At 47.5% G+C, this 27,464-nt stretch overlaps 2 protein-coding genes and 1 long non-coding RNA gene across 14 annotated transcripts; 2 read left to right on the forward strand and 1 right to left on the reverse strand.

Annotated features, from left to right (window-relative positions):
• The first annotated feature begins 1,818 nt into the window (after positions 1 to 1,818).
• Positions 1,819 to 6,846, forward strand: LOC140260723 (uncharacterized). 2 transcript variants are annotated; one of them, XR_011905606.1, is made up of 4 exons: positions 1,819 to 1,938; positions 3,373 to 3,517; positions 4,766 to 4,869; positions 6,482 to 6,846. It is a non-coding gene; the product is annotated as an uncharacterized lncRNA (long non-coding RNA). The 2 variants fall into 2 exon arrangements; XR_011905605.1 differs by lacking the exon at positions 6,482 to 6,846 and having other exon boundaries at positions 4,766 to 5,091.
• Positions 6,847 to 8,271: 1,425 nt separating this feature from the next.
• HASPIN (histone H3 associated protein kinase) lies at positions 8,272 to 11,690 on the reverse strand. The gene has a single exon (XM_072353338.1). The coding sequence runs from the start codon at positions 11,535 to 11,537 to the stop codon at positions 9,096 to 9,098; it is 2,442 nt and encodes an 813-aa protein (XP_072209439.1). The 5' UTR covers positions 11,538 to 11,690; the 3' UTR covers positions 8,272 to 9,095.
• P2RX5 (purinergic receptor P2X 5) lies at positions 11,680 to 27,383 on the forward strand. Of its 11 annotated transcripts, none has more exons than XM_072353350.1 (14): positions 11,680 to 12,001; positions 16,921 to 16,953; positions 17,458 to 17,539; positions 19,247 to 19,397; positions 21,148 to 21,219; positions 22,241 to 22,316; positions 22,663 to 22,759; positions 23,202 to 23,282; positions 23,849 to 23,987; positions 24,460 to 24,596; positions 24,939 to 25,032; positions 25,532 to 25,597; positions 26,441 to 26,523; positions 26,954 to 27,383. In XM_072353350.1, exons 4-14 carry the CDS (start codon positions 19,317 to 19,319, stop codon positions 27,027 to 27,029), a joined length of 1,002 nt encoding a protein of 333 aa, XP_072209451.1. In that variant the 5' UTR covers positions 11,680 to 12,001; positions 16,921 to 16,953; positions 17,458 to 17,539; positions 19,247 to 19,316; the 3' UTR covers positions 27,030 to 27,383. The 11 variants fall into 11 exon arrangements, with proteins under 11 accessions (XP_072209451.1, XP_072209453.1, XP_072209445.1 ...); XM_072353344.1 differs by having other exon boundaries at positions 11,706 to 12,001; positions 21,148 to 21,267; XM_072353345.1 differs by lacking the exon at positions 11,680 to 12,001 and adding an exon at positions 16,531 to 16,555 and having other exon boundaries at positions 21,148 to 21,267.
• The last annotated feature ends 81 nt before the right edge of the window (positions 27,384 to 27,464 follow it).

Here is a 27,464-nt window from a genome sequence, read left to right on the forward strand (position 1 = left end):
TGTTGGAGGCCAACGCCTTCAGCCTGGTGATATCTCCAGCCTCACTCTTTTCCCCAGCTCGGAGCTGAAGCCCTGGCTGACCTGATGGCAGGGGGGCCTCATCAGGGGAAGCACAGCTTGCTTTCTTACTCTCACCAGGAGGCTTTCAGTGCTGTGCAGGGGATGCTGAATGTGTATTTGCCAGATGGCATCTTCAGTCATCCTCTGTCTGTGACTCTGCTCAGCATTTGTTGGCCTTCCCCCTGCCCTACAGGCTTGACTGCAGAAGCATCACCAGGCCCTCACCACTGCAGAAGACATGAATGGAGTCTGTGCTCTTCTCACTGCCAGCTTGTGTGGAACAGCTTTCCTCAGCTTCATCAGGGTGGGTTTAGGAGCAACACCAGCACAGCGCCTTTGCAAAGGTGCCACCAGTTCACATAATTACTGCTTTCTAAACAACTCACAGAGATTCTGGCAATAATTCTACATGTTGTAAAGCAAGAGTTGAATGTTAGTAAGACAAGGAAGAGGGGAGCAGAAGAGCAGTTAGGAGCTGGTCTTCATGCCAGAAGTTTGCCTAGATGTTCTGCTAGGTGAGTCTCCCAGGGCACCTTGAAAGAGTAGACATAAAAATGAGTGAGGTTTACAAGACGTTACTTTAAATGATTTAAATGAAGCTTGATATTTGGGGACGAAGTGAGGCTGAGCCGTATGGTCACAGCAGGTCTGCCCAGATAGATAAATCCAGAAAGTTCAGACAGAGAAATCGTTGTTGTGAGCCAAAAAAAATACAATATTAAGTCAGTTCCTGGAGTTGGTCCAAACAGGATCATCAGAATACAAATGTGTGATAGAAACGGGGAATAAGATGGATCGTCTGCACAGCGTTTGCAGCTCGTGCTTTCTGTGTCCGTGCAGTCAAGTTTGGGACTAAACTCAGCACTCTGAGGGACTTAGGGAACCAGCCTTACATCTTGTATAACCAGCTCTGGCTTTGCCATCTTCTTCCTCCAGATGAGGTTTGCTGTGGTGCAGTATGGGACACAGACCTAAACTGAACTGAGCCTGCAAGAAAGCTGCAGCAGATTAACTGCTCTCTTCAAGGTCCAAAACATGAGGCAGCAGAGCTCACACTGCAGCAAGTGTTGTAAGTTTGCGTGTCTCAAGAAGCTCCTGGAACACTCAAGTGATTCCTTGTGTTTCTTGTGCATTATGCAACCCTTAGTGCCTCCCCTCTGTTCTTGATCTCTCACCTTCAAAGCTCGCTTTTAGTTTTGCAGTGCTTTTTGTAGTGACAGGCTCTGCCAATAGAGGGCTGTGAATGAATCTGTCTGGTGGTCTGTCAGATCTGACTCTGGCTTCCACAAGGAGAAACTGCTAAGAGGCAAAGTGTGTAAAGTCCATCCTATCTGAGATGGGGGCCTCAGAATGAAAATCTTGCTCAGGGCATGTGTATGCTCCTGATCTGCTGCTCATCCCCCTGCGAGTCTTGCTTTCTTCCTTGACTCCATTTTCTTCCCAGTAGCGTGACTCTAGCAATAACAAATACCTCATTGCAAAAATGCCCCATGTGCTGCTTGTGAAGGCAGAGCTGTCAGCTGTGGACAGCCGTCATCTCTAGGAAGCATTAATCCTTGTGCACATGAATGTGCACATCTGCCTTGCGTGTCTGTGCTGAGCAGGCTCTTGTGTGCTGAGAGCTCAACGAACATAAATGCCCTTCAGCAGCGCTGACATTTCTAGCTCTGAAGATGTAGTTTGTCCCATAAAACAACTCTCTTATTTATTTTTTTCTTCCATAGGGATAGAGCCTTTAATGAAAGCCATGACTCCAGACTGACTGATGACAAGATAATCATTGCCATGGTATCTGGGCAAGTGTTTCTGGAAAACCATTGACTGAGAAATGTGCTGAACGCCCTTGAAATGGCTGAGGTCAAACTCTACGTGCCTGGGGTGAGTAGGGAGCAACATCAAAGCCATGTTTGTTGCCTCTGAGCTCACATAAGAAGAAATATGTTTCCATTTAAACCCTGTGTCTGCTTTTATGCTTTAGTGGTGGGTGGAAGAAAAAGTAGTCTTGTGTTAGATATGCAGGATGTCCATTCTGAGATGCCCTGGCTCTCTTGATCCATTTAGACCTCTGTCTGCTGGATTCCAGAGAGCTCATTTTGGAGGCGGTTAAGGAGTGAAGTCCTACAGATGCCTACCTTGTACAAACCTTGTCACTCGAGCTTTTATTTGCAAATAAGGTTTTTCTGTAGAATCGAGGATCCCAGCTGCATTACCCAGCCTTCAGAAAACCCCCTTTGAGGCTGTCAAGCTTTTAATCACGTGAAATCATCATCATCATCATAGTATCATAGTATTGTGCAAGTTGGAAGGGACCTTAGAGATCAATAAATATATGAAGATACACTGAAGATACACTCTCTTCAGTGTATCTATTATGATACTTACACTTCTGCATGTACTCAGAGCAGTTTGTTGAACTGCTTAGTTTTAAGATGAAGTTTAAGCTGTAGTTTTAAGATGAAAATCTGATCCCCACAGCCCCAAACTCACAAGTACTTCCATAGCACCCATTCTCTTGAACCTATTTACTGATCCACAATATACTGCAGTGGCATTCAGGTCAAGTGGCCACACACACCTTGTTTGTTCAAACGACAGCCATGCTTTCTCCTCCAGACAAATGTACCGTGCTTTGAAGCAAGAGTACATCCATTGTAATTGTTTGAATAAATCAATTAGCTTTACTATTGCTGTGGTCAGGCAGCCTCCACTCATTCTTCCTGTGCACCTCCCTGGCTGAGAGCAATTCCTGCCTTTTTAAATGAGATCTGTTGAGGCCTCATCTCAGCTGGGTAAATGATCAAAGCTCAGCTGCTCACATCAGGCTGCTGCAGGCCATGTGCTGTCACTACACCATGTTTTCTTTGGTTAGATACCCCACAAGTAGCAATCACGGTAGCAACCAGCCAAGCATCTGGTTTAGCTAGATGTGGATTATACAGCCATCACTCCATATTGCTTTGGGAACACCAGAAGAAATCATCAAATTTGAACAAGATTGGGAGGGCATTTATCTAAATGGAGTTCATGCTATATTTGTGTTATGTGCTCATGGGAAAAGACGTCATCAACGATGCTGTTCTGCCTTTTATTCTGTCAGATTTTTGAGTAATGATTTGGGTTCTGTTACGCTGGCTGCAGGACCTGTCCCTGAGGATGGCAGAAATGTAATAAATAATAGGGAAGTGATCCACATATAAGTAGATATGTGATGTTTCGTTCTAAAAATTGCCTTACTGTTGCACAGAGCTAATTCTACAAAGCTATATATAGAGAATTCCAGTGGAAGAGCTGCTTGTTTGTTTTGTTTTCTAGAGCCCAGGTTGGGTCTTATTTTGGCCCTGAACTTTGCCCGTTTGGTGTGAACCGTGATGGGGTGACAGTTCTCCTTGTTGGAGCTCCGTTTTATCACATCCATGGAGAAGGAGGAAGGGTTTACGTCTATTGCCTGGAGACTAAGGTAAAAACACTGGTAGCGTAAACAGTCCATGTTGGGGATTTTCCAACCATGCCTAAGTAGTGACAAATAAAACATTCCTCCTTTGTGCTCTCACTGAATGTGCTCTCCCTGTATGGTAGAGGACTGCAGGATGAAGCCAGCGATCCTATCTTAGCTCTTAGAGTAGGAAAAAAAAAAGAAATAACTATAGAAATAAAAGCATTCTGTACACGAGATATACAGATATCACAGTGGGATAAAACCATTTCTTCTGCTTGTATGTAGGTAATTTGTTGGTGCGGACTTTGATTTGCCAAGCAGTGTTCTTTGCAGCGCTTATAACAAACACATGCGTGGGTAGCTGCTGAAACTTTGTCTCTTGAGGCTTGTAGAAAACAGAACGTTTTGAGGGCCCAGCTGCTGGATCCAGTGTAAAATATACAGGAAATTATGAATTGCATCATTCCGAATGACAACCGAACCCTCTTTAACAACAAACCAAGAGAAACCCACTCTGGTGCTCTGCTGAGGTTCGTTTGGGGCACGTTCCAAATGGAGGGAAGCAGAAAGCAGCCCGGGCATCCATTCCAAGTCGAACAACTTGCACCCTCTGGTGGCTCATTTCTGTAATGCAGTGGAGAAACGAGCTCGTCTCGGAACCAGCCGGGCATCGACTCCATCTGTGAACGGCTTACACTGAGTACTTCAGCGTGTCCTCTTGTGCAGGGCTGTCTGGCCCTCTGCTGCTGTAGGAGGGTCTGCATGCAGTCAGTGCAGGAGTGCCTGAGAATTAACTGGTACATGGAACCTCCAATGATACTGTTTAGGGCTTTATTGTTCACCTGTAAGCATTATGCATGTGCAGCGAGGTCTGTCCTTTCTCATGTATGATCTACTCCAGTTATAATTGCTGTGAAGGGATTTGGCTAGTGGGTGTTTTGCAGTGGTTCGTTCCCCTTGGAAGGACACCTAAATGTGCAGTGACCACTCCTTTCACAAGGTTTGGGTTTACTGTGGCCAGCACTGGAGACATCACTGGGGATGGATATGAGGATATTGTGGGTGGAGGCCCCATGAAGATCAGCTTTCAAACAGTTCCTCTTTCAGCACCACTGATGTCTCCTGCCAACTCGTTACAGGATAGTCAAAACTTTGCAAGTCAGGAGCACCGAGGAACCAGCTTGACAGCAGCCTTGTGAAAGGAAGTGTGTCTTTCAATGGATGAGAAAGTGATCTCAACTTATATTTGTTTCCCTCCTCACATTAAAGACATTTCATCGGTGCTTTGGACAACCTGGCAATGGCTTTGACTGCACTAATGATGGTCTCCAACTTATTGCAGTAGGATGACTGGAGGACGTAGTTGTGCTCTGGTAGGTAACGAGTGCAGTTTTTTAGTCTATTGGGAAAATGGTTCAAAGACAAATTTAGACCCTGCGTTCCAAGCACTGTGTAATGATTCTATTTTTAATGTGGTATCGGAGCTACGTAAAAAAAATCTTTCCCAGTGCTAGAAGAAATAATAATAAATGTAAAGCGCTCAGCACGCGTTGCTTTTGCCTTTGAACTTCTAAAGCTTTGAGCAATTAATGAAATCTAACAGATTAATGCAGGTCTTAATGTCTGCAGTTCAGCACTGATGGTTGAAGTCAGTTAGACACAGGAAAACCTTCTTGGCTGACCATGCCTTGTTTTCAATCAGATGTCTGCCAGCCGAGTGACTGGTGGAGTTCAGCAAGGAGAGGAAAAGATGGACGGCTTCAGTTTTGTTGTTGCTTTTTTTATTTGAAAACACACTGCAGATAAAGAGAGAATTTGTACCACTGGGTAACGAGTTTATCTCATGGAAACATAAACAGGGGGCTTAATGTTGAAACTCTCTCTCCATCCTGGTGTATTTTGGCTGCCCGTTCCCTCAGACTGACGGGGTTTTGCATTCCCAGCAAAAAGTGGAACTTCTGTAAATAGGCCAGAGTGGCCCAGGTGAAACGTTATGGAAAAGCTGAGCACTTCTTAGTCTTGCTGCCAGGATTTCTTAAAGCCTTTTTTTTTCCCTGTAATGATTCAAGCATTGATAATGTTCCTTGCTTGCTCTTCATTGACCAGTTGTTCGCTCTCAGCCACTTGAGATTCAATCCTGAGCGAATGCTAATGTTCCAGAACAGCAGCATCATTACATCCAAACTACACTTCAGCATGATCCCAGCTTTACGGGTGTCTCAGCAAGGTGATCAATGGGAGCTGTGATCAGCCTGCAGCCTGCAGTCCTGCATTTCCTTTTGCACTGGGTTCAACTTCTGGTACCTCCAACAAAGCGTTCTGTCCATCTCAGAGCCTGAACTGGCAGAGCCTCTTCATTTCATTTCATTTCATTTCATTTCACTCACAGTGTGGGAAGCTGTTGGGAATCTATTACCATGTTTTTTTTATCTCCTCTGTGAATGCTGCAGATCAGAACTGTTACCCTTCATTCATTGTTTTGCTCTGAGCAAAACTCCTGTTTGTTCTTCCAGTGTTTTCAGTTTGCACAACAGCTGCAGTCGTCCTAAAACCACAGCTCTGACGTTCGATTGCCACCACGTGGTTCTGTTTCAGCCTCATGCTCGGCACAGCTCTTCAGCAAAGAGCTGTTTGGTTTTCACAGCTTTGGACAACAGTGCAGACATCACTTCATTGTGAAAAGTTACCCCGGGGATTCACAGAACAGCAGCTCAAGTGGAACAATGTTTAAAAGCTGTGTTGATGTCAAACAGAGCTGGAAAAATGTTACTTGAAGTTTGGAGATGGTGCTCGAATGTTAAGAAGGAAGCATCTTCCTCCAAGCGCCTATTAATACTAATAATAATCATCTGGGCTGTCTCGTTATCCTGTGTGTGAAAGTACTTGGAAGGAGCAATTAGCAGAACAAGATGATTTGGGTCGCTCAGTTATGAAATAAGATTAGAAAATACATCTAACCTGTCTCATTTTTCTGTCTGCTTCTAGAGCAGAAGTGGTGGTGGGCCACTGAGGAAGCTGATGCTCTGCAAACAGTGGAGATGAGCCACACGTAACAGCCATGTCCTCTCCATGTCCTAAAAAACTCCATTTTAAGAAGGTGATGGCTGAGGTCAGATTGCAGAACAGCCAGCTATTCAATTAGGGGCAGAATGCTCAAAGAAAACAGCTCGGGCTCTGATTCATTTGCTACCCAAGTAAATGCTGAGGCAGGTCAGTGCAGGGACAGCATTCTGGTTGTTAGGACTACAGCTTGAACTTCTGATTTAAGACTCCCAGTCTTTTATTGGGCTACATCCACCTAATTCATTTTATGGAGGCAGACGCAGTTGAGTTTCCCCAATCTATTTTTATTCAACATTAAAGAGCGTTCCTCTTTTGTTGGCAGCCATCCTCTCCCGCTGTTCCCTGTGGCCAACCAATACTATTCACTTCTGCAGACTTACCCTTAAACTGCGGAGTTGGGCATCCAGCATTGAAGGAAACAACTGTAAGTAGAGATGATTACTTTCATTTTTTCCTATCTCTAAATGGTACTTTGAGGAGCTGCTCTTGTTGCTGTATCTCTACAGTTAGGCCTCGTGTTTGTTCACGCTCAGCCTGTCACTCATGTGCATTTTCTCAAGGCAAGAGATAATTCCTTAATTCCACTTTCATGTTTATTCTGGAAGGGAATGCCAAGCACAAAATGCATCGTGCTTTAACAGGATCCCAATGAGTTAAAGAGTATTTACAGTGTAATCAGTATTTTGCTATTGCCTCCTTTTCCCTCAAAACTGCCCAGCTCCTCAGTGATTTGCCAATTAGATGAAAGCGTATTCTGAAGTAAACCTGTAATCGTTGCTTAATATCACTGAGTATTGCTATTTTCACCCCAAAACACACTGAGAACTGAACAAGAAAGGCTGGATGTGGCTCTGGGCAGCCTGGTCTGGTGGTTGGTGACCCTGCACGTAGCAGGGAGTTGAAACTGGATGATCATTGTGGTCCTAATTATAGCTCAAACGTCATTATTTCAGTAAAAAATAGAGCAGCCTTTAAGGTCAACATTTAAGAGCAGTGCATATTTAAAAGCTTGTGCTCACTGAACTGGAAAACTGCTGAAATCCTCCTTCCAGCTTAGCAGAGAAAATAGATGAGTAACATAATCCTGTTTTGTTCCAAATAGAGCTTTGATTCCAAATGAACAAGAACAGAATTAGGGCATTTTTCTTGCTCAGGGGCTTCTCTCTGACATACAGCAACTCCAGCGCTGCTGTACATCACCCTGCAGGGCAGCAGGCTGCCTCCTCTCCCTTTAACTGCCAGTTTCCATCCTTCTTGTACAGCCCGTGCTGGCAGTTCTGAAATAAAAGGACCAACGTGGGCAGGTAATAGAAGTTGTTTTATCCATTCTGCCTTTTTTCTTTTCAAGCCTAAATGGCAGATAGCACCATTCTGACTGAAGAACACGTCCTTGATGTCAGATACGCATTCGCTGCAGCCCTTACTGTGTTTTAAAAATATTCAATTATGTTCCATTAATTCAATCAATTAGAGGAAAAAAGGATGGAGAGGATGCCTGGTAGGACTGCAGTATGATTTCTACCTTCGTAATTCCAAGCAGCGCAGATTGTCAGGTTGCTTTCTGTAGCTTAAGATAGCAAAAGTAAAAGCCTAGAAGATGGGAAGGTTCTTCTTCATTCCTTAATGCACCTGGGTCATTGGAGGGACTTATTTTCAATAAAAATTAAAGTGAATGTTCACTGAGATTGATTTATCTTTCTCTGCAGGCCAGTTCCTATAATGTATGTGAATGTTAGCTAAGGACTTCTTGAAAACAAAGAATTTGATATGACTTCAGATGTAGTTTGTCTCACCCAGCTGCCATCAAGACTAAAGAACCCCCTGCACATTTTCTTCTCTAGGTAAATGCTGCCATCAGGTTACAGCTTTGGGATCCTGTCAGCATTCAGGGTCACAGCTGTCAGAAATGCATCAGGAACGCAGGTGCCTTTTTAAATAACACACCATGTTATCCCTGGAACTCACAGAGAGAAAAAACAATCATCGTATTATCGCAGATTAGAATGTCTTTAAAAGCCAAACTACAGCAGCTTTAGGAAATGGACCTTTTATTGCCTCACGCCAAGTACAAATTGTGCCAAAATGAACACAAGCTCATTTTTGTAATTGCGTCAAAAAGTGCCTTTCTCTGGTTGGGCTGACAACACTCCCCCATCTCCAGCACTGGGGCTTGGTTGGTTGGTTGGTTGGTTTGGGGGTTTTGTTTTTAAGCAAAGAGCTTGCTAAGAAAGCCAATAGAATGAGGAAAGAACTTTTAATAACCCAAGTGGAATCCAAAACATGAACTGGACCTGAAGGCATCTCCCCCTCCTCCCCAGGGTCGAGTCTGTTTCCTTTCCCCCCTCAAGGACAGTATATATGGGAATGTACCAGAGCAGAAGACTTGTGTGTGTGTGGTTTTTTTACACGTTTAGTTTACTGTACACACTGCTAACTGATGGTAACACCTCATTCTGCTAACATTTAAAAGACTGTACATAAAAAACAGCAGAGGAGAAGGGCAGCACCAGTTCTTGGAAGCCCTGCGCTGCCTCCCTCATTGGAAGAGGCTGCTGCTGTGTAAAACTTCAGTGGCAGACCCAAAAGTCAGCACTTCTTTATGAAACTTGGTGAGCTGCTGCTTTATTTTTCTCATGGCAGATGATGATTCCTTTTTCTTGTACGCCATCTCTTTCAAAAGTTTATCTGACAAGTAGTGCAGCCAGAGCACGTTGCTGTGTGGATGGTAGTCAGTCCAGCTGTTGGAGTTCTCCACTTTCATTTGCCTGTAGATATCAAACTGGTAGTCCCCGGTGCCTTGAAACAGCTCTTCGTCAGTGGAAAGGTCACAGAAGACAGTTAACCCATCTTTCTCCAGCCTAGACAAGGTATAATCTATGATGTTGACATGGATCCCTGCTGTGGGGATCGTGCATGTAGTCCCGTTCAACACGTAGTTAAGCTCCTTTGCGTCTGTTTTCTTTACCAGCACGTTCCCCCAGTGCAAGTCTCTGTGCTCAAAGTGCAGCTCCTGTTCTGCCACAGCCAGTGACGCAGTCACCTGGTGCAGAATGCTTTTTGCTGAAGCCACAGTACTCAGTTTCTTTCTCATGTTCTCCAAATCGCTGCCTCCAAATTCAAACTCCAGAACTACGAAGAGCTGCTCTTCCCCAAACAGGTCTGGCCGATCGTTTTCTGACCCTGTTACCTTTCTGTACGTGTCCCAGGCTTTTAGGAGATATTTAGGATAAGCCCCTTGAACACAGTGCACGGAGTACAAGCTGATGAACCCTACAGTCCTATTCGTGGACTCTTCGGACAGAAGACTGAGTTCCTTTGAAATTATTATTTCAGGTAGAATCTCCCCAAAGCTCTTTTGAGCTTCACCGTTTACCCTCTCAGTTCCCTCAATGGGAATTATTTTTAAGGCCACGGGTCCTCTGTCACTGTCGATCTGGAAAACCTCTCCAAACACCCCTTCTCCGATTTTCTTGCAGTTTTTCATCTTATCTAAGGGAATGCAATCCTCAAAAGCAATAGGTCCCTCCTGCTGGCATTCCTTAAACACTTTCTCTGCGTCTGTAAGCGTGACCTCCAGGACTGAAGAGGAACTCATGGGAGCCAGCAGGACCACAGAGGAAGGAGACAAGGCGTAACTCTCAGCCCTACTAGAAGACAGGGTTGCTTGGTGCCCTGAAAGCTGGGAAGTCGCAAAGGAGTTACAAAGGATGCTGGCATAGGAACTGTCATCTGAGAACACTTTCTTTTTCTTGTGGAGGGACAGAGATGATCGAAATCGACTCCAGCGCTGGGAGCTATTGAGGAACGAGCAGTCGGCGTCCTCTGTCCCTCCCGACATCTGAACACCCTTCTTCCTTCCTCTCGCTCTTAATCGTGGTCTGAGAAAAGAGGCGCCCGTTTGCTGCTGCCTCTTATTTTTGCGCCTGCACGGACGGAGCCGCGGTTGCCTCCCCCAGCGGCTGGCGCTGAAGCCGCTGATGCAGGCTCTCCTGCAGGCGCTGCCCTCCCCGGGAATCGCTTTGCTACTTTTATGTTGGTACTTCGCGGTTCCCTCGCGGCCCGGAGGGGACGCCGCCTTCCGGCCGCTCAGCCACAGCGGCACCTCCCCTCGGTCCAAAACCACCACCGGCATCAGCCGGCACTCGGCCGTGTCCCCGTGCCGGCCCGGGCTGCCCGCCGTCGCATCGCCCTTCACATCACCGGGCGGCCCTTCGGACAGCCGCGGTTCATCGAGGGGATCGGCGGCTCCGCGCAGCGCCTCCCGCACGGACGCCCTCAGAACCCTCCGTGCCGGCTCTGAGCTCCCGCCCTGCTCTGAGCTCTCGCCCGGTGCCGCCGCGCGGGGCGCTCCCGTTTCCCCGTCCCTCCCGCTCCGCGTGCGCGGCGACGGCGTGAGCCGCTCCGGGCCGCCCCGCGATGCCCCCGGCGAGTCGGCGGCGCTGCCGACGGAGGCGTCGTGCGACGAGAAGAGCTCCGGGCTGCGGCTCAGCGCCGGGCCGCACTCCGGGCTGCTGCTGAGCTCCGGGAGCGGCGCGGCCGGGCGGCGGGACGGGCGGGCGGCGCCGTAAGGGGGCGCCCAATGCGGGGTGCTGCAGAGCAGCGGGCGGCTGGCGGCGGACGGCGACCCCTGGCGGCGGCGGCGGGCGCAGCGCGGCAGCGGGGAGGGCGACGGGGAGCTGAGGGCGGCCGGGGGCCGGTTCTCCTTCTCCGCCCCGCGCCGGCTCCGCAGGTACCGGGGGCGGGCGGGGCGCTCACCCGACGGCTTCCGGCGGCGCGACTTCGGCGGCGAGAAGTCGGGATCGTCCGAAGGGGCGGAGGGGGCGCTGGAGAGATCGTTGGCGGAGAGAGCGCTGGAGGCGGCCGAGGAGGAGCTGAAGAGCCGCCGTCGGTCCGGAGGGGGCGAAATCCAGCGGTCGGGCTGCGGCAGCGCGCGGAGGAACCCGCCGCGCCTCGAGTACGTGCGCAGCAACCGCGGCATCGCGGCCGGACCGGGCCGGGCCTTGTCTGAGCGGCCACCCGCGCTCCCGCCGCCGTTTCAAACGAGATCTCGCGAGATTGCGGGGGGGGGGGGGGCGGATGCCGAGCGGGAGGGCCGGGCTGCCGCCATGAAGCGCCGCCCCGCCGCTGTGTGAGGTGGGAGCAGCGGGGGAGCCGGGAGCCCACAGGTGGGGGTCGGTAGGAGCTGCCGCGGATGAGAAAGACCGTTTTGCGTATACACACACGTAGTGATGTATGAGCATGTGCGTGTCTGTAGCCTCATGAATTGCGTCTGTTTTTGAGAATAAAGTCTCGCAAAAGATCCCGGCCTGTGTAGTTCGGGCGCACTGGTGGCTGAAGGCGGCCCGAGGGCCGTGCTGAACCTTCCCACAGGCACCACAACACACCTGGGACTGACGTCCTGCTAGGAAACACACGGAGATCTCAGCAGCCTGACCGCACCGGGTAAGTCCCGGCACAGAACAGCTGCTGGGAGGTGTTTGATTGCTTTCCCTTAGCAGAGGGCATTAGTTATGGTATCAGCAGGAGGTTTTTCACACAGGGTGGTGATGCACTGAACAGGTTGCCCAAGGAGGCTGTGGATGCCCCATCCCTGCAGGCATTCAAGGCCGGGCTGGATGTGGCTCTGGGCAGCCTGGGCTGCTGGTTGGTGACCCTGCACACAGCAGGGGGTTGGAGCCAGATGATCATTGTGGGCCTTTTCACCCCAGGCCATTCTATGACTCTATGAAATGAACTGTCAGAATTTGTGCTCAGAATCTGTGCTATGTAAGCACAGATTCTTGCTAAGCTGCAGGTAAAGTTACCTCTTCTTCATCCAACCTTGATATACTCCCAATCTCTCTTTTTTCTTCTAGTTTCTTCTCTGAATTAAGAATCATTACTTAATCCCTGTTGTCGTCCCTTATGGCTCCCGAAGAGGTCAGCCTTTGCAATGGGTTATGATGTTTTCCTTTTGAGATGTTTTGTTTTTCCTTAAACGCATTGCAGAGTTCTGTGACTTGTAATTTCCAATGAGTGCCATTCGATCATTTAATTCTTCACGATTGCTGGAGTGGATGCCAAACGCATTTGCAGTAATTGGATGGCACTTAAGGGATTAGTGAAGTCATCCAAACCACAGATGGGTTTTTGTGCTGTTCCCATGGAAATCTTGCCGTGTCTGCTTCTAAATTTATTTGTGATCCGAGTTCTGAATAAACCCCCTGTACAAAAGCCTTGTTGATGGTGGTGCCGTGGTGTGTCGCCTCGCCCTGACTTTAATGCACTCTGCAGTGGCACAGTTGTGCCATCTCCCTGAATGAGAAGATTTGCAAATGACTCATTTGGAGTCATTAAAGTCTGAGCCCAGCCAGACTTAACCGACTGCAGTTGGGAATCCAGGAGAGAACGAGTAGATGTTTGTCTTCTCCCCACTGATGGGTGCTGATCTTCCCTTCTCTCTGCTCCAGCTGTCTTAGCTGTGAGCCCTGCCCTGTCTCCAAACCACTCCAGGTGGGGAGATGAGCTCCCTGTATTATTTTAGCCAGGAGTGCTGAGAGCTGCTTATATCCTACACACCAGGAAGACTGGCAAGCCTTGGGCTGGTTCTCCTTCCCTTGGTGTGGCCAGAAGTTGGTAGGTTCGTGTGTTGAACTCTGTGAGTGGTCTGGTAGTTCATCGGGGTAAGTAAAGTGGAAGTCTGCTCAGGAAAGCTTATCAGAGAGACACCATAAGTAATTATTTAGTGCTGGGTGCTGATGGAAGAAGATCAGATAGGAGCAATGAAGTGTTTGACTTGAGAGCCTTTTGGGACAGGTTTGTTTGGAAGCTGGTTGGATTACAACCTCACGAGAGATATTTCCCTTATGACAGGATAGATGAGCTGGAATGGAGTTGTGCTGCTGCAGGTAGGTTGCTCCCACACTGCTGTGTGCAGCATGGCTCTCAGTGTGCCTGCACACATCAGCCTCTTGCTTGTGGTAACAGGGAAGAGCTTAGAGCAGCATGTTTTTCCAGTAACTCCTGATAAGAGGATTTCCTTTGTGGCTGGGTGTGCAGGAGGGCGCATAAGAAGGCTGCATTTTTGTCACTGTTTCATTGGCAAGTGGTAACCTATTTCTTATTTACACTGCAGAGTCAGCTTAAAAGGGAAGCTGAACAGAGCAATTTCCACTGCAGGTGCCAAACGTGCAACCAAGTTCATCATTTTCTGAAGGCAGCCTGTTTCCCGTGTGAAGGTGTGCTGTGGTTTGAGAGAACTTCCTTCCTCAACCTGTTGAACTCTTCCCCTTGTTTTTCTTTGATGCTGTTCTAAGGCTGTGTTTAACTGTGAGAAAGAAAGATAAAACGCTAATGAAGAGAGCTGACCTGGCCTTTTCCACTGTTCATTTCCTTACTAAAATAGTTTTATCTATTTGCATCCTGCACTCTTTGCCTCCTTTCTATTTTCAGTACCTGCTCTGGCATCTCTCTGGATGATGCATTTGCTGCATTTGGAGCGCTTCCAGTGCCTTAGAAATAGCTTAGTGTTCTGTGAGTCAGCTGTCCTGCATGTAGGAGGTGATGTTTTCTGCTGCACTCAGTAGCTCAGTAAAGAGTGGAGCGGGGGTCACTGAGAGCAGCAGTGTGAGGAGGGCCATCGTTTGGAACTGGAAGTGAACAAGTGCCTAAAATGGGTACTTCAGCAGCAGATTCCACTCGTGAATCACTGCCCTGGCCAAGGTTGTCTGCCATTGCTCAGTGTCCTCTGCGTGTGACTTAGTGGTAACGTTATACCATGATACTGGGCTGAACATAAAACATTCCTATCTTACCATGCCTTAAGGAGACAGGTGCGACCTTGTTACTTTCTGAATGCCTTCAGGTCAGGGCGGGGATCAGAGGTTAATTTCCTCAGTCCCTGTATTTGGCTCATGGCTGGACTGAGCTCAGCTCCGGGATGGATTAACACCAGGGAGCTACTGACAGGTGGAGGGATGTGCAGAAGGGCCTGAGCAGAAAATAGACATGCATCTTATGACTACCTGTGAGTAACGAGAATGCAATTACTGTATGCTGTACAAGTAGTTATGTGTAGGTGTAACGTACCAGGAATAAAAAGGGAGAGAGAGGAAAGAGAGAGTTTCAGTACAGGACAAAAAACCTTCCCCGTGAGAATTTCCAGATTGAGTAAATGGCCCTCATGGGGTAGGAGCAGAACTGCTGGTTTCCATGGGAAATTCAAAGTGTTGGACTATGAGAAGGGAGATATCTTGCAGAGGAAGGACAGCCTGAGTCCCTGGAGAAGGACAAACTGTGTTTTTGCCTTGAAGTGATGGTTAGATTTTAAGTTATTTTCTTCCTCCCATGTGAATTAGACTCTAACTTTTGAACAGTTCACAGACCCTGAGAAACACAGCAGCAATCTTGCCTTCCAGGCAGGAAAAAAAGTAAGGCAATGAAAGCTCAAAGATGATGAGAATGATACCTGCAAAAGCATGCCAGCAGCACTGCTGTCAGCATTAATTTTGCCTACGAGGAGTGATAATCAGGATGCTCCGAGGTATGCTTGATTCAGAATGAAACTTTGTGTTCAAAAACAGCATTTGCAGCAGTGCTTCTGCTTGATGGCTCCAAAAAAACCCAACAGTCCATGAGAACAGATGGGGTTGGTGTTAGATGGTCGTTACAGTCCCTGCCAACCCAAGATGTTCGTTAGCTTTACATCCATCTTTTGTTACGTGTGATCAGATCTCGTTGATGCCTTCAGGTCACAATTATAACAGGAAAACTTTTCTCTCAAAACAGTGTTCTTTTTCTAACCTGTGTAAATCCTTTCTCAGTTTAACTGACCTGGGAAAGTAATTGCAAAAACCACAGCAGACCTCTGTCTGTGTCACAGGGTAAAACCAGGCCAGGAGGCAACACTGCTTAACTCTTAGTGAGTCTGTAGTCTGATCATAGCCTGTGCAGTCACACAGGCAGATAAAGGAGGTGGCTCTGGGGGAGGGGAGGATGGACAAAGAGGTCTTTCTACAGTGCTATATGGGCTTGCTTGTCTTCACTGATGCTCTGCTATGAACTTGCATGCTTTTATTGTAATAGGAGCAATGCTGGAGGCAGCTGTAAGAGAACAGGGTGTGTATCACCAAGACATGGGATATACTTGATATCTGCTCCAGCCTGCAGAATCAGGATGAGCAGATGGTGTTCAGGTGGGGCTGTGGCCCATGATAAGAGGTGTTGCTCAGCTGTCACCCAGTAGATGGTACCTGCAGAAGTGTTTGAACTCAGATCAGAAGGTCAGGTTCCTTTAGGATGCTCCTGTCTCCCAGCCCCACCACTCTTCACTTGGCTGTGGACTCTGGGCAGCAATGGGGCAGGTAGGCTGAGCCTGCATTTCTTACTTGGTTGCCTTGAGCAGAGCTGTGCTGTGAAACCCTTGTGTTGTGGGGCTGGAAGCAGGGAGTGCAGCAGCTGCTGGGTTAAAGAGCTCCCCAGCAGATTTCTGTTCCAGTTTTGCAATTGAGGGAGAAAGATTTAATTCACTTTGTAGTAGGAAACTCTAGGGATGTCTGTAGGATGAGGGACAAAATGAGGTATTCTGAGGATAGAGGGAGGAGAAGCATGTGCTAAAGCAGCCTTGGTAATGTGACAGTGCTCTGCATCTGCAGCATATGGCTGTAAGCTGCTCTTTGGTCCTGTGTTCAGGTGTGCATCACAGGTGTGTATCGAGTGGTCTCAAGAGCATTTCTGGTCCTGACAGAGCCCTGTGGGCTAAGTGTGTGCTCAGGTGTGAGCTAATTACACAGAACGTGCTCCTGCCTGAATGCAGAAGACCCTGCAGCTTATACCTACTACAACACCCCACATCTCTGGTAAATGTTTTCTAACAGATTCAGCCTGTGGGCAGTCTCATTCCTGAAAAAACCTGACAGACATCCCCCATTAGTGCACGTGAATGGGATCTTCCTTGCAAAGGGCATGCTCTGGTTCACATCTCTCAGCATGCTGCTGGAGCTTCTTCTAGTGTGGAAGGTCAGGCTGCACTGCTGGGAGATCCTGTCTTACTTCATTTTCTACCTGAGAGCTCACTCTGTTCTCTCCTTAGCCAGAGGGACAGCATCCTCCATCCTTGCTTGCAATAATGCTTATTTCATGTCCTTGCAGACACGGGTGTCTGTTACACCAAGAGTCATCTCTGTGCTACTGGGTAGTAAACAGCTCTCATCTCAGCAGGGTTAAATCTGCTCCTCTCCCTTCGGTTCTGCACCAGGTGACATGTCCTGTATCTACTGCACCTGGCTTGGCACTCGCTGTGCGTTTGGATGATTGTGAATGATCTCTGAACCACATCCACGAACAGAATTTAGTTTCTAGTTTAAATTGTTTTCTTTTGGCAGGACGTTGGAGTGGCTAAGCAGGCGTTTTGACCGGTAAGGGCTCAAGTTCTTGTCACTCATGAGAATGCTTAAGTAATTACAAATTTAAACTGCTGTTTTGCCATCATGCAAAGGCTGAATGCAGGCTTTAATACTTACCAGTGAGATACTATGGCTCTGCAACATACCTTCATGCTGTAACGTGTTTCATTATAAACATTTGGTGACTGGGGGAGGGAGAATGAAGCACAGGAGCTGAACTGAGGTGGGGACTTCCCCTGAGAATGACACGTCTGGAAAGCAGTGAAAGAAGTATATGGTGTTATTGCAGCTGCTGGTTTCCAGCCTGAGTGCTGCTGCTGGCAAGCAGCTGACAGGAGGGAGGAGAATCAGCCTTTTGCTCTGAAGGGTTGGTGCGTCAGGTTTCCCCGCAGAGCACGTGCAGATAACCGAGCTGCAAACACTGCTGTCTGCTCCAGCCCTCAGTAAAGGGAGCTGGGAGAATGGGGCAGGTGTCTTGGAAGGGTTTATTTCTATCGCTTTTTGATTATAAAACAGAGAAATACGTCATTGCGAAGAACAAGAAGGTTGGGATACTCTATCGAGTGGTGCAGCTCTCCATCCTGGCTTACCTGGTGGGGTAAGGATCACCCTCTATTAAACGTACTGCTGTGGTTGCATTTGCTTGCTGTGTTGTGATGAAGATCAATGTGAGATACTTTAGCATGCAGGGTTCACTTGCTTTAGCGTATGATTTTAATACAGATAACTGCTTATTTCTAACAGTGGGATTTTGTAATACCTAATAAACTCTTATCTGATTTTTCACTGGCTGGAGATTGCTGGATACATCTCTACCTTCCAGATTAATGTATGATTAAGAAAGGATCAGATGCCACCATGGCTCTGTACTGCATTATTTCTCTGTTATTTCTGCACTTGGTAGGAAAGGTGCCAAGCCTTAACAATTGACTCGTTAGAGACAATAGCATGCAGGGCCAAGGTTGCTGAGCCCTGGGACAAACCAAGCTTGTCTGCATGAAATGTTGGAGTGTGAACGAGAGGGAACCAAGCACAAAGTGACAGATCTGCTGGAGTGAGCTGCAGCAGCTGGGATTGTGGAGGATGCAGCAGAATGCATGTCAGCTGCCTTGCATTTATTTCTGAGCACGGTTGGCATGGAGATAGCCAGAGCACTTCTCAGAAGAGGTTCTGCTGGAGGCAGTCACTGATATGCAATGAACACGGTCGTACTCCTTGCAGCATCCAGGCTGAGATGTGGGGTCATCCAGCCTGTGTGATGCCTGGGCCGTTGCTTCCTGAGTTTCTGAGGCTTTCTAGAATGCGACTGATAAGTTTTTACCCTCTCTCTGAGCTTTGGAGTCCTCTCACTTTTTTTCCACCTCACGCTTTCACCTATTAAATATAGTAGAGTTATTTTTGCATTCTGGATTTATTTATGGAAAGGTGTACAGTTTCAGAGCTTCAGTTAGTGGGACAGAGATGCAGCCTCAATGGTCTGGTATGTATCAGCTGCTAAAGAAGGAGTTCTGTAGATAACATCGCTGAGACCACATCCTGCATCCAAAAGGGACAGTGCATGAGCCATGACTGTCAAAGTCCAGAGGACACCAGGGCCATGCTGACTGTTTTCCTCCATAGACATCTGCAGAGCTTAGGCAGTGCCTGCAGTACTGTGCCTGTAGTGCCTCCTCTGTGGCTGGGGATGTACAGTTTGTCATGGAAGTGGCTGGCATTAGCCTGGTGCCCGCCTGGTTGCGTACCGCTCCCTGTTTGGAAGCTGTCTGGCCTGCAACCATCAAACTCCTCTGGATTGTTCCTTATGTGTAGCTGCCATTTCCTCACAGATTCACTGAAGAAAACTTAAGACTCTGCTTTTGAGCCCTTCTGGGGGAGAAAATACAGTGTTCTTGGAGAGACAGGGAAGTGGGACACTTCAGAGGAGCGGGGAATGTTATTGCTTAGGTTTGGCACAAGTAGAAGGAGAAGAGCAGTGTGTGTGAATGCTGCTCAGCTCCTGAGATGGCTGCCTTTGCTTTCTGCATGTCCTAGTGCAGTCCAGGTCTGTGCACTGCAAAGGGGAGCTGTGCCAGCAAATGCAGCCTGTGTCCCTCTCCCAAAGTCTTCCTCCAGAGCTGTAGGTAAGAGCAGCCTGTGTCAGTCAAGCAGTTCATTCTGAATTTAGGAGTAGGTCAGTAGTAACAGAGGCTTTGGTGTCATTCACATGTTTTGATCTGTCCTTAAAGATTGCTTGGCCTTGGTGTAAATCTCTGCCTAAATTGTTCCCTGGTTCCACTCACGTTTCTGCCTGCTCTACTCTTCCCAGGTGGGTTTTCGTTGTCAAGAAGGGCTATCAGGACACGGACACATCCCTGCAGAGTTCTGTCATCACCAAGATGAAAGGGGTAGCGTTCACCAACACCTCGGAGCTGGGGGAGAGGCTGTGGGATGTTGCAGACTATGTCATCCCTCCACAGGTGGGAATCGTGCTGCTTCTGTTGTGTCTGCCATTCAGGTAGAAGGGCATGTTCCAATGTGGCTGCTGGTGGAAAGGCTACAGTGTTGTATTCAGGTCTTTCCATGGAATAAAGCAGGAGGTGGGCTACAAGACAGCAGTGTTGTGCCTCCTCTTTGGTCTTTCCAGCAAATATATAAGGAAACCTGTCTCTTTCCCACCAAGGACAGTATTTGATAAACTGAGCCCTTCAGCAGCAACCTGGTGGATTTCAGTGGGACTGCTCAGCTGAACCTTCTTAAGTGGGCTGGAGCAGGCAGACATGCATGGGGCAGCCCAGAGGAAGGAGGAGGTGGAAATAAATGTGTTGCAATTTGAGTGATGAGGCTGGCTTGAAATGGATCTGGTTAAACTTGCCTTGCTGCTTCTTTGGCTTAGACAAAGTGAGATGCAAAGTTGATGCTTTAAGGGAAAGATACCAGCAGATGGGGCTTGGTCCTGTGTTGAAAACTTCTCAGCTGTGCTTGCTAGATGCTGTTGTGTGCTTCCCTGCTAGCAGCTGGCATGTGTGCATGAAGGGACATGAGAGGAAAATCAGGGTTCTGGGCTGAAGACTGCAAACTGAACCATTTGTCTGTATGAGAGACTTCACCTTCCTTCTGCAGCTCGCTCAGATCTGTGGGTTTGTGCTGCATCTCCACCAGTTTTAATGCGCAGCCTCACTGTCAGCTGTTGATCTCCAACCAACATGTGCTGTGCAGCAGGAAGGCCGGGCAGCAGGCTCGTGCTGAAGCTGTGTGGGACCGTGGGACCCTTTGCAGGTGGCTGGTTGTGCGTAACCAAAAATGAAATGGTGATGCTGACCAGTATTTTAACTTGTCAGATGTTTCTCCTGTGACTCAAGTACTGGGCTCTTTATCATGTGTTGGCCTGCAGGGAGTCATCGTAGTGTGGCACACTAGGTAAAGATAGCTAGCTTTGCTTCTGGGCTCCCTAATGTGGATAATTTGTACTGTGGCATCGTGAATTCATATGTGGCTGGGCAATCAGGCTACAATATTGAATCCAGTATAATGATAGTGATGTCAGACCTTGGGCTCGCAGTGAAACACAGGAACTTCCATAGGCTGCGAATGCAAATATGGATATCTCATGGAGCTTTGTTCTACGAGCTCAGGCTTGTAACAGCACATCTGGGGCAGCCAGCCTGACCCTGCCTGAGAAATGTTCTGCAGTGGGATGGAGCCTGTGATCCCTGGTCAGGCATTGTCCCTTACTGAGAAGGATGGTAAGTGCTTGCTGAGCAGACAGGCCAGGCCCAGCAGTTCTGCTCACCAAATTAATGCAGTTTCTGAAGCAAAACACTTAATGCCACAGAGACCCACTAAGCTGTATGTCCTTCCACACATAAGGAAGTTGCCTGATAAGACTTTTCATATATATATTTCATGAGGTTCAAAGCTATATAATAGAAGCAACTTAATCTAGTGGATGATAACACCTTAACGTGGGACAGCTGCAGCTAACTTTGCTTTCAGCCCTCACCTGCTTGTTTGTGACTAATGAAATCACTGCTCCTGTCTGTCAGAGCTGTGTGTGAGACTGGCAGTATCCAAATTCAAGCAAACAAATACTGATTACAAACAGCTCTGCTGTATCCTACCTTGAAAAGCACCAGAAGGAAGGGAGTTGTTACTGTTCTGCAAAGAACTTGCAACAGGTTCTTTAAAATAGGTTTTTCTAACCCTTCTGCCTTGCTTTGTTTATTCTAGGGTGAAAATGTCTTCTTTGTCATGACAAATTTGATTGTGACCCCAAACCAGAGACAAACAACGTGTCCTGAGGTAGGAAGAACTGAGTCCTTTGGCTCCCAGACCCCTACAAAACTGGGGGTAAGACCTGGCAGAGGACACAGCAGCGAACGTGGGAAGGATAGAAGGCAAACGCTTTTTGTCTGTGGTTTACATCAGTTAGGAAAACTGCACTGATCACTTAAAACCTGGATGGTTTGTCTCTCTTAACTTCAAGGCACTGATCATGTAGAGTCTTTAACTAAAGGTGCTGGATGTCTGCCTAGCTGGAGATGAGACTTGAATAGTGATTGGTCAGGGTTAGAAAAGGTTGTGGGGAAAACAACTTGCAGGTGATTCGTTTTGGTTATGGGCAAAGGAGACATTCTTAGAAAGCTCACTCTGGGAAGGGCTGAACATTCAGGCCACCTTCAGGATGTGTGAGAATGCTTAGTGCTTTCCAGAATGTGCCTTATATTTTAACACGTTTACATGTAAGTATTTGTTTAAATGTCCTCTCTGGAGTCATGGTTCAAAATGGGCTGGAGCCGGGGGGGCAAGGATGCTGGCATTGCAAGGAGTGTTGCTGGCACATGGCAATGATTAATTTTCCTTCACAGAAACGTGGGGTAATCCAGGCTGTCAGCACAGCTTGATTGTTAAGGACACAACTGTCCTCTAGTGGCTGCATTAGCTCAGCATGCAGCCAGGAGCAGGGGAATTTTGGGGCTCACAAAACTTGCAACTTAAATCAAAGATACAGTTATTTCTTGAAATATGGTGGCCTTCTGCTTATTTTTGGTGAGTAGTGGAGGATGTTGCTTGCTTCGGTTCTTCCACAGCTTGTCCTTCTTTAGATTGAGCAGAGACCAAAAGCGAGACTTCATAGCTGAAGCATGATGTTGCTGGTAGTGTGACATAGCCAAGTTATTTGCACACTGCCTACTGCTAGTGCTCCAGCTGCATGTTTTCACTGATCACCATCCTGTAGAGGATTCAGTGAAATGAACATAGCTCTGCTACTGTGTGTCGTGTCCTGCCACAGTTCTCACTTCTGTCCTCTTCTGCTTTGCAGAGTGTAAACATTCCTGATGCCTTGTGTTACGAGGATGAAGACTGCCCTGCAGGCCAAGCAGTGGTGGCTGGTAATGGTAAGGAAAGAAACCCTCCTCCTGTACTGCTTCTGGTACAGGCAGGTTCCTTCAGAGATATCAGCTGGGTTACAACCCCAGATATCCTTGACTTCAGACAGCAACAATCATTTTCTTTTCTTTAAGACAATTGCCTTATTTACAGCTCTCTGATGTCTGGGCAAAAAGCACCCCAGGCTGCTTGTAGAAGCAACAACAGAGGGGCTGTTCCAGATAAGAGGGGCTTTTCACAGCAGGGAGGAGGGCTTAGGTTGGCAGCAAAAAGCATCTGATTTTCATTCTCCCTGCAGGCAAGGAGAGGGAGCAGCTGCTTTGAATGACCTTTTCTGTACTGTCTGTGCTACAGGGGTTAAGACTGGCCGTTGTTTGAAAGACAGGGACAGCATCAGAGGTTCCTGTGAGGTATTGGCCTGGTGCCCAGTGGAGAAAAGATCCAAGCCCAAGTACGTGGCTATCCTATGCTGTTTCTGAGCTTGAATTGCTTGCCTTGTGTGTCATTCAGGGTGGTGTCTGGGTTCCCTCTGCTTGGTTGCTTGCTTGAATATTGGCTGTTTCAGTGCAGGAGGGAGCCCTGCTTGGCCCCCAACAGGACTGGCTCTCTGCTCACCTGCTTGACTCACTGGCTGTCCCAGGGCTGTGTCCAGCTGCCAGTGCTACCCCCCACCTGCATGCTCCTCACTAACACCTTGCTGGCTGTGTGGAGAGCTGGGACCAGTCGTGGAGGTACAAGGTGTGGCTGCTGAAGCCCTGTGTATGCTCTGAGCAGCAGATTCACTCTGTGGAAGCAGCACAGGATAGTAATGAGCTGTTTCTTAAATGGCAATTTCAGTTAAACATGTGAGCAGAGTACAAATGTCAAACATGGAACAAACCCTTCTGTTCCAGGAAACCACTTCTCGGCAGTGCAGAAAACTTCACTGTTTTCATCAAGAACTCGATCCGGTTCCCCAAGTTTAAATTCTCCAAGTAAGTGCAGGTGCCCAGAAGTCCCGGTATCTTCTCCATCGCAGAGCCAATAACCTCCTTTTGCTCCACTGTTCTTCTCCTGCCTGTGGCTGGAGTGGGGAAATGAGTGTTTCCTCTTCTAAAAGCTCAGGGAGGCCTTTGGCTTGGGCTGGAGCATCTCAGGGAACAACTCAGATAAGGCTGTCACCAAACGTGGTCTGTGGTGGCTCCTGCAGCATGGGATGCAGTTGGGGGAGAGCTCCTAAGGCAGTGGGTATGTTCTACAGCCATAGTTAGGGTTCTGAGCTGCTTCTGCTCCCAGATATTCCTCTTCTGTATAAATGAAGATGTGGCCAAGGTTGGGGAAAATGCAAATTTAAAGAACTGTTTGCATTTGCTGCTGCAGCTCTTGCTCCATTAAGAAAGAAGTAAGGAGAGTAGAAAGAAGTGTGGCTTTGCTGTTCTGACAGGCTCAGACAGATTGAAGTATGCTGAAGAAATCTTTTGTCTCTGCAGCCTTGGGGTTGTAGGCTGTGTGGGCAAGCAAGGAGGGAGACAAGGTGCCTTCCCCTCTTCCCCACATGTAGGATGAATGTGCTGGCCACCAACAATGAGTCCTACCTAAAGACCTGCCGCTACAGCACGGAGCATCCCTACTGCCCCATCTTCCTTCTGGGGGACATCGTCAGATGGGCTGGGAACGACTTTCAGGAAATGGCTTTGGAGGTAGGAGTGCCCTTTGAGCTTGTGTTTCTCCAGCTTGCTGGGTGGCTGAGGAGCCACTGGTGACTGCCCGGGGATCTTCTTTCCATCCAGGCCCAGGGAAAAGTGGAGATGCTGTTCCTTAAAATCATGCTGGTTCCATTTATGCTGCCCCTGGGGAATGGGAGATGGGACGATGTGCCTTTACTGGAAGAAGTAGAAGGGCCAGTTTGCTGTTACTTAGAGCTTACCCCTGAATTGTTACAGCCACTTAATGAAAGCAGGGTGAGAAGCCTCTTCCTAAGATAGCAGACCAGGGTTGTGCGTAAAGTAATGTGCTTATTATTATAAATATGAACTTAGCCCATCCAGAAGTGTTTGACCAGAAATGCATCCATTCTTGTCCCTGGGGAAATCTCGCTCAAGGATTGGACAAAGTTGAAGACAGACTAACTGAACTAAGCTTAAACTCACACTGTCTCTCTCTTTCATTAAGGGTGGTGTGATAGGAATTCAGATTGAATGGAACTGTGATCTTGATAAAGCCCCTTCTGAATGTAATCCCCACTATTCTTTTAGCCGTCTGGATAACAAGTTTGCAGAAAAGTCTGTCTCTTCTGGGTACAACTTCAGGTAAGTGGAAAGGAGAAGCGTATCAGTTATGACTTCTGGCAGTCCCTTCATAATTGGTGTTACCCACTGCTCATCTGTCTGACTCCCAGTCAGTTAATTGTAGACAAAATCCATAGTCTCAGGCTGTAAAATCTCTGTTGCAGTACTTTTTCTTTCCATGCTCCACGTGGCAATGAGAAAGGAATGTCCAAAGAAGTTGTAACTGCTATAACTATAGGTAGACACTTCCCAGTCTGAGTGGAGGAGGAATAGATCCATTGGCACTGATGGGTGAACTCAGACGGGTTCTTGTGTGTGGGGGGAGCAGATGATGGAGTTAAAATTGGTATTGTTCCATTTCAGGTTTGCTAAATATTACCGGGATGCTGAAGGGATTGAATACCGGACCCTCTTTAAAGCATATGGAATCCGTTTTGATGTGATGGTGAATGGCAAGGTGAGGTTTCAGGCCAGAATATTTATTAGTCTGGAGAAGAAACAGGGAGACATTTCTCAGTGACAAAGCAACGCTGGGATGAGAACAGCCTGTCTGGCTTGTTGTAGGAAAGAGCGCTTGCCGTTCACCATGTATAATGAAGGAGATGACCAGGAGTGCAGACGAGGTAAAGGTCAGCAGTCTGCACCTCTTATACCTAAAAACATTCTCGTCCAGCAAATGTAAAGATGCCCCGCAGATTGTTTAGCATGTCTGCACTAGCAAAAAAGAAGCCTAATCCAGGGATGATGCAAGCTCAGAAATGCAGCCATGAGCAGTTGGAGCTGAGACAGGCAGACCTTTAGCCTTGATGACTGTTCACTGCAAATCCTTCTATGGTTGTGCCTACTAACATAACACACCCACAAGCACCAGCAGCTTTCCCTGTCTAATACCAAACCCTTACATTTGTTTCTTGGGTTGTTTTCAATGAATACTTCATGGCTTGCTCTTCTTTTAGGCAGGGAAATTTAACATCATTCCCACTGTCATCAATATCAGTTCAGGGCTGGCTCTCATGGGAGCGGTAAGTCGATGTATTTTCTTAAAGGAACATATTGGGACCCAGAGCTGCCAGTTGGCTGTTCTGGGGATAAAAAGGGACAATTTGTTTAATTTCTCCAGCAGCATTTTTGCTCCTTTGGCTGCTCAGTGAGGCGTGTGTCTCTGTCCTGTCTTGAAGGCATCTGTTAATGTACCTTGTAGTCTAAATACCCCTGCTATTCCATGGTACATGAAAGAAAATGCAGCTCCTACAAGTTATTTTTCTTTCATTTTCATTACAAATTAAATCTGAACATTTCCTTTTCTACTTTAAAGATGAAACATCTTAGTGGGGATAAAAAAACCAAACCCTGAACTGTGCTTATTGATTACAGTGCTACCACGGTGAGGGCAAACACAGTTAAGTCTGATGTACTCAAGTACTGCACCCTGATGACCCTGAAATACTGCAGGCACAGTTTTTCTCCATGCCTGCCTTCCAGTTCCAGTTATGCATCTGCTCTGAGATATTCCAGCATTTACAGCTCACCTGTAAGCTCTATACGATGCCTTTTTCAACACAAGCAATTGAAGAGAAGGTTGAGGAAATGAAGCATTTGTATAACAGCAGGTCTGAACTGTCCCTGCTTGCTAAAGTGATCTTTACTTTAAGACTGTAACATCTAAGCAGCTATGGAGAAAAAGAAATGCCTGAAAGAGAACCTGGAGCAAGCAAGGATGAGTAACTGCAGGCTGAGCGTGATAGCCAGGAGAGCTTGTCAAATGTACAGGCTGGAAGAGTTTGGAGGCAGGGATAGTGGTGGTCATTGGGAGAGGGAGATTTGTTCCTTGTTAGTGGTCATGACAAATTCTTTCTGTGTTGCAGGGAGCTTTCTTTTGTGACCTGGTGCTGCTCTACCTGATTAAAAAGAGTAACTTCTATCGAGGCAAAAAGTATGAGGAAGTAAAGTAAGTGCCCTTGGCTTTTGTATTTAAATGTAATGGCTTTATGACTAATAGAAATAGAAGGAGATAGTGGAATGCAATAAACATTAAAGACAAACAGAGACTAATTCCAGGAAATTACATTCCTCCAAATGAGTTTAGCCAAGTTACCTCCCTCCCTCTTCAATTCATCACTGCAATTAGCAGGGAAGAAGGGAAGTTGCTGTATCATGGTTGGTCTATAAATGGCCTTGCGCTGTCAGTCCATAATGACTGCGGATGGATCTGGGCTGGCTCCAGCGTCTCCAGAGCCTCATGAAACTGAGAACTGGAGATTTAGCTGTGATGGCTTTTGTGGTAAGGGGGGACAGACCGGCTGGGAACATCTTCCTCACGTTGTCTCCTGCAATGGAAATAGCCTGCTTGCTTTTGTTGTCTTTGCTTATTTCCTCAGGTCCAGTTCCAGGAAGTCATTAACTAGCCCTACTCTGAATGGGAGTCAGAGCCCAGACCAACTGGATGGGCTCTAGTCATGGTGATGGGTCTGTCAACTGGAATCACATTCCAGAAAAACTACACAGGTGTGAAATGAGACTGGGACTGGGAGGCGGAGCTACCCCAGATCAGATCCACCATCTATTATTGGGATTTCCAGAGGAAAAATGTCCTTTAAAGAACACCCTATTTTCCCTGAGATGTTCTCTGGTATCTTGAGCTTGCAAAGCCTGTGTTCGTCACTATGGATTTAGAAAAGGATTTTACAAGAGGAGAAAGAAGACACCAAAGGAATGTTTTTATATCTCCTGATAGATATATCCGTGCCACTGTTATCCTGTGGCTGTGCTTTGCTTCAAGTGCAAAAGAGAAGTGTTGTGAAACACCGCTGACATTTTGAGGAGGGTCATGGCCAACAATCAACTCTTCTCCTGCTCCGCTGGCTTGCAGCCACAGCTCCCAACTCTCGC

Source organism: Excalfactoria chinensis, chromosome 19 (assembly GCF_039878825.1).
Source record: "Excalfactoria chinensis isolate bCotChi1 chromosome 19, bCotChi1.hap2, whole genome shotgun sequence".
Taxonomy (NCBI): Eukaryota; Metazoa; Chordata; class Aves; order Galliformes; family Phasianidae; genus Excalfactoria; species Excalfactoria chinensis.

Bases quoted from the DNA above. Each gene is read 5' to 3' on its own strand.
- HASPIN (XM_072353338.1), bottom strand. From the start codon at position 11,537: ATGCCGCGGTTGCTGCGCACGTACTCGAGGCGCGGCGGGTTCCTCCGC.
- P2RX5 (XM_072353339.1), top strand. From the start codon at position 17,403: ATGGGGCAGGTGTCTTGGAAGGGTTTATTTCTATCGCTTTTTGATTAT. The intron at 17,540-19,246 runs GTAAGGATCACC...TACTCTTCCCAG, and splicing joins ATCCTGGCTTACCTGGTGGG to GTGGGTTTTCGTTGTCAAGA. The intron at 25,033-25,531 runs GTGAGGTTTCAG...CTCTTCTTTTAG, and splicing joins ATGTGATGGTGAATGGCAAG to GCAGGGAAATTTAACATCAT.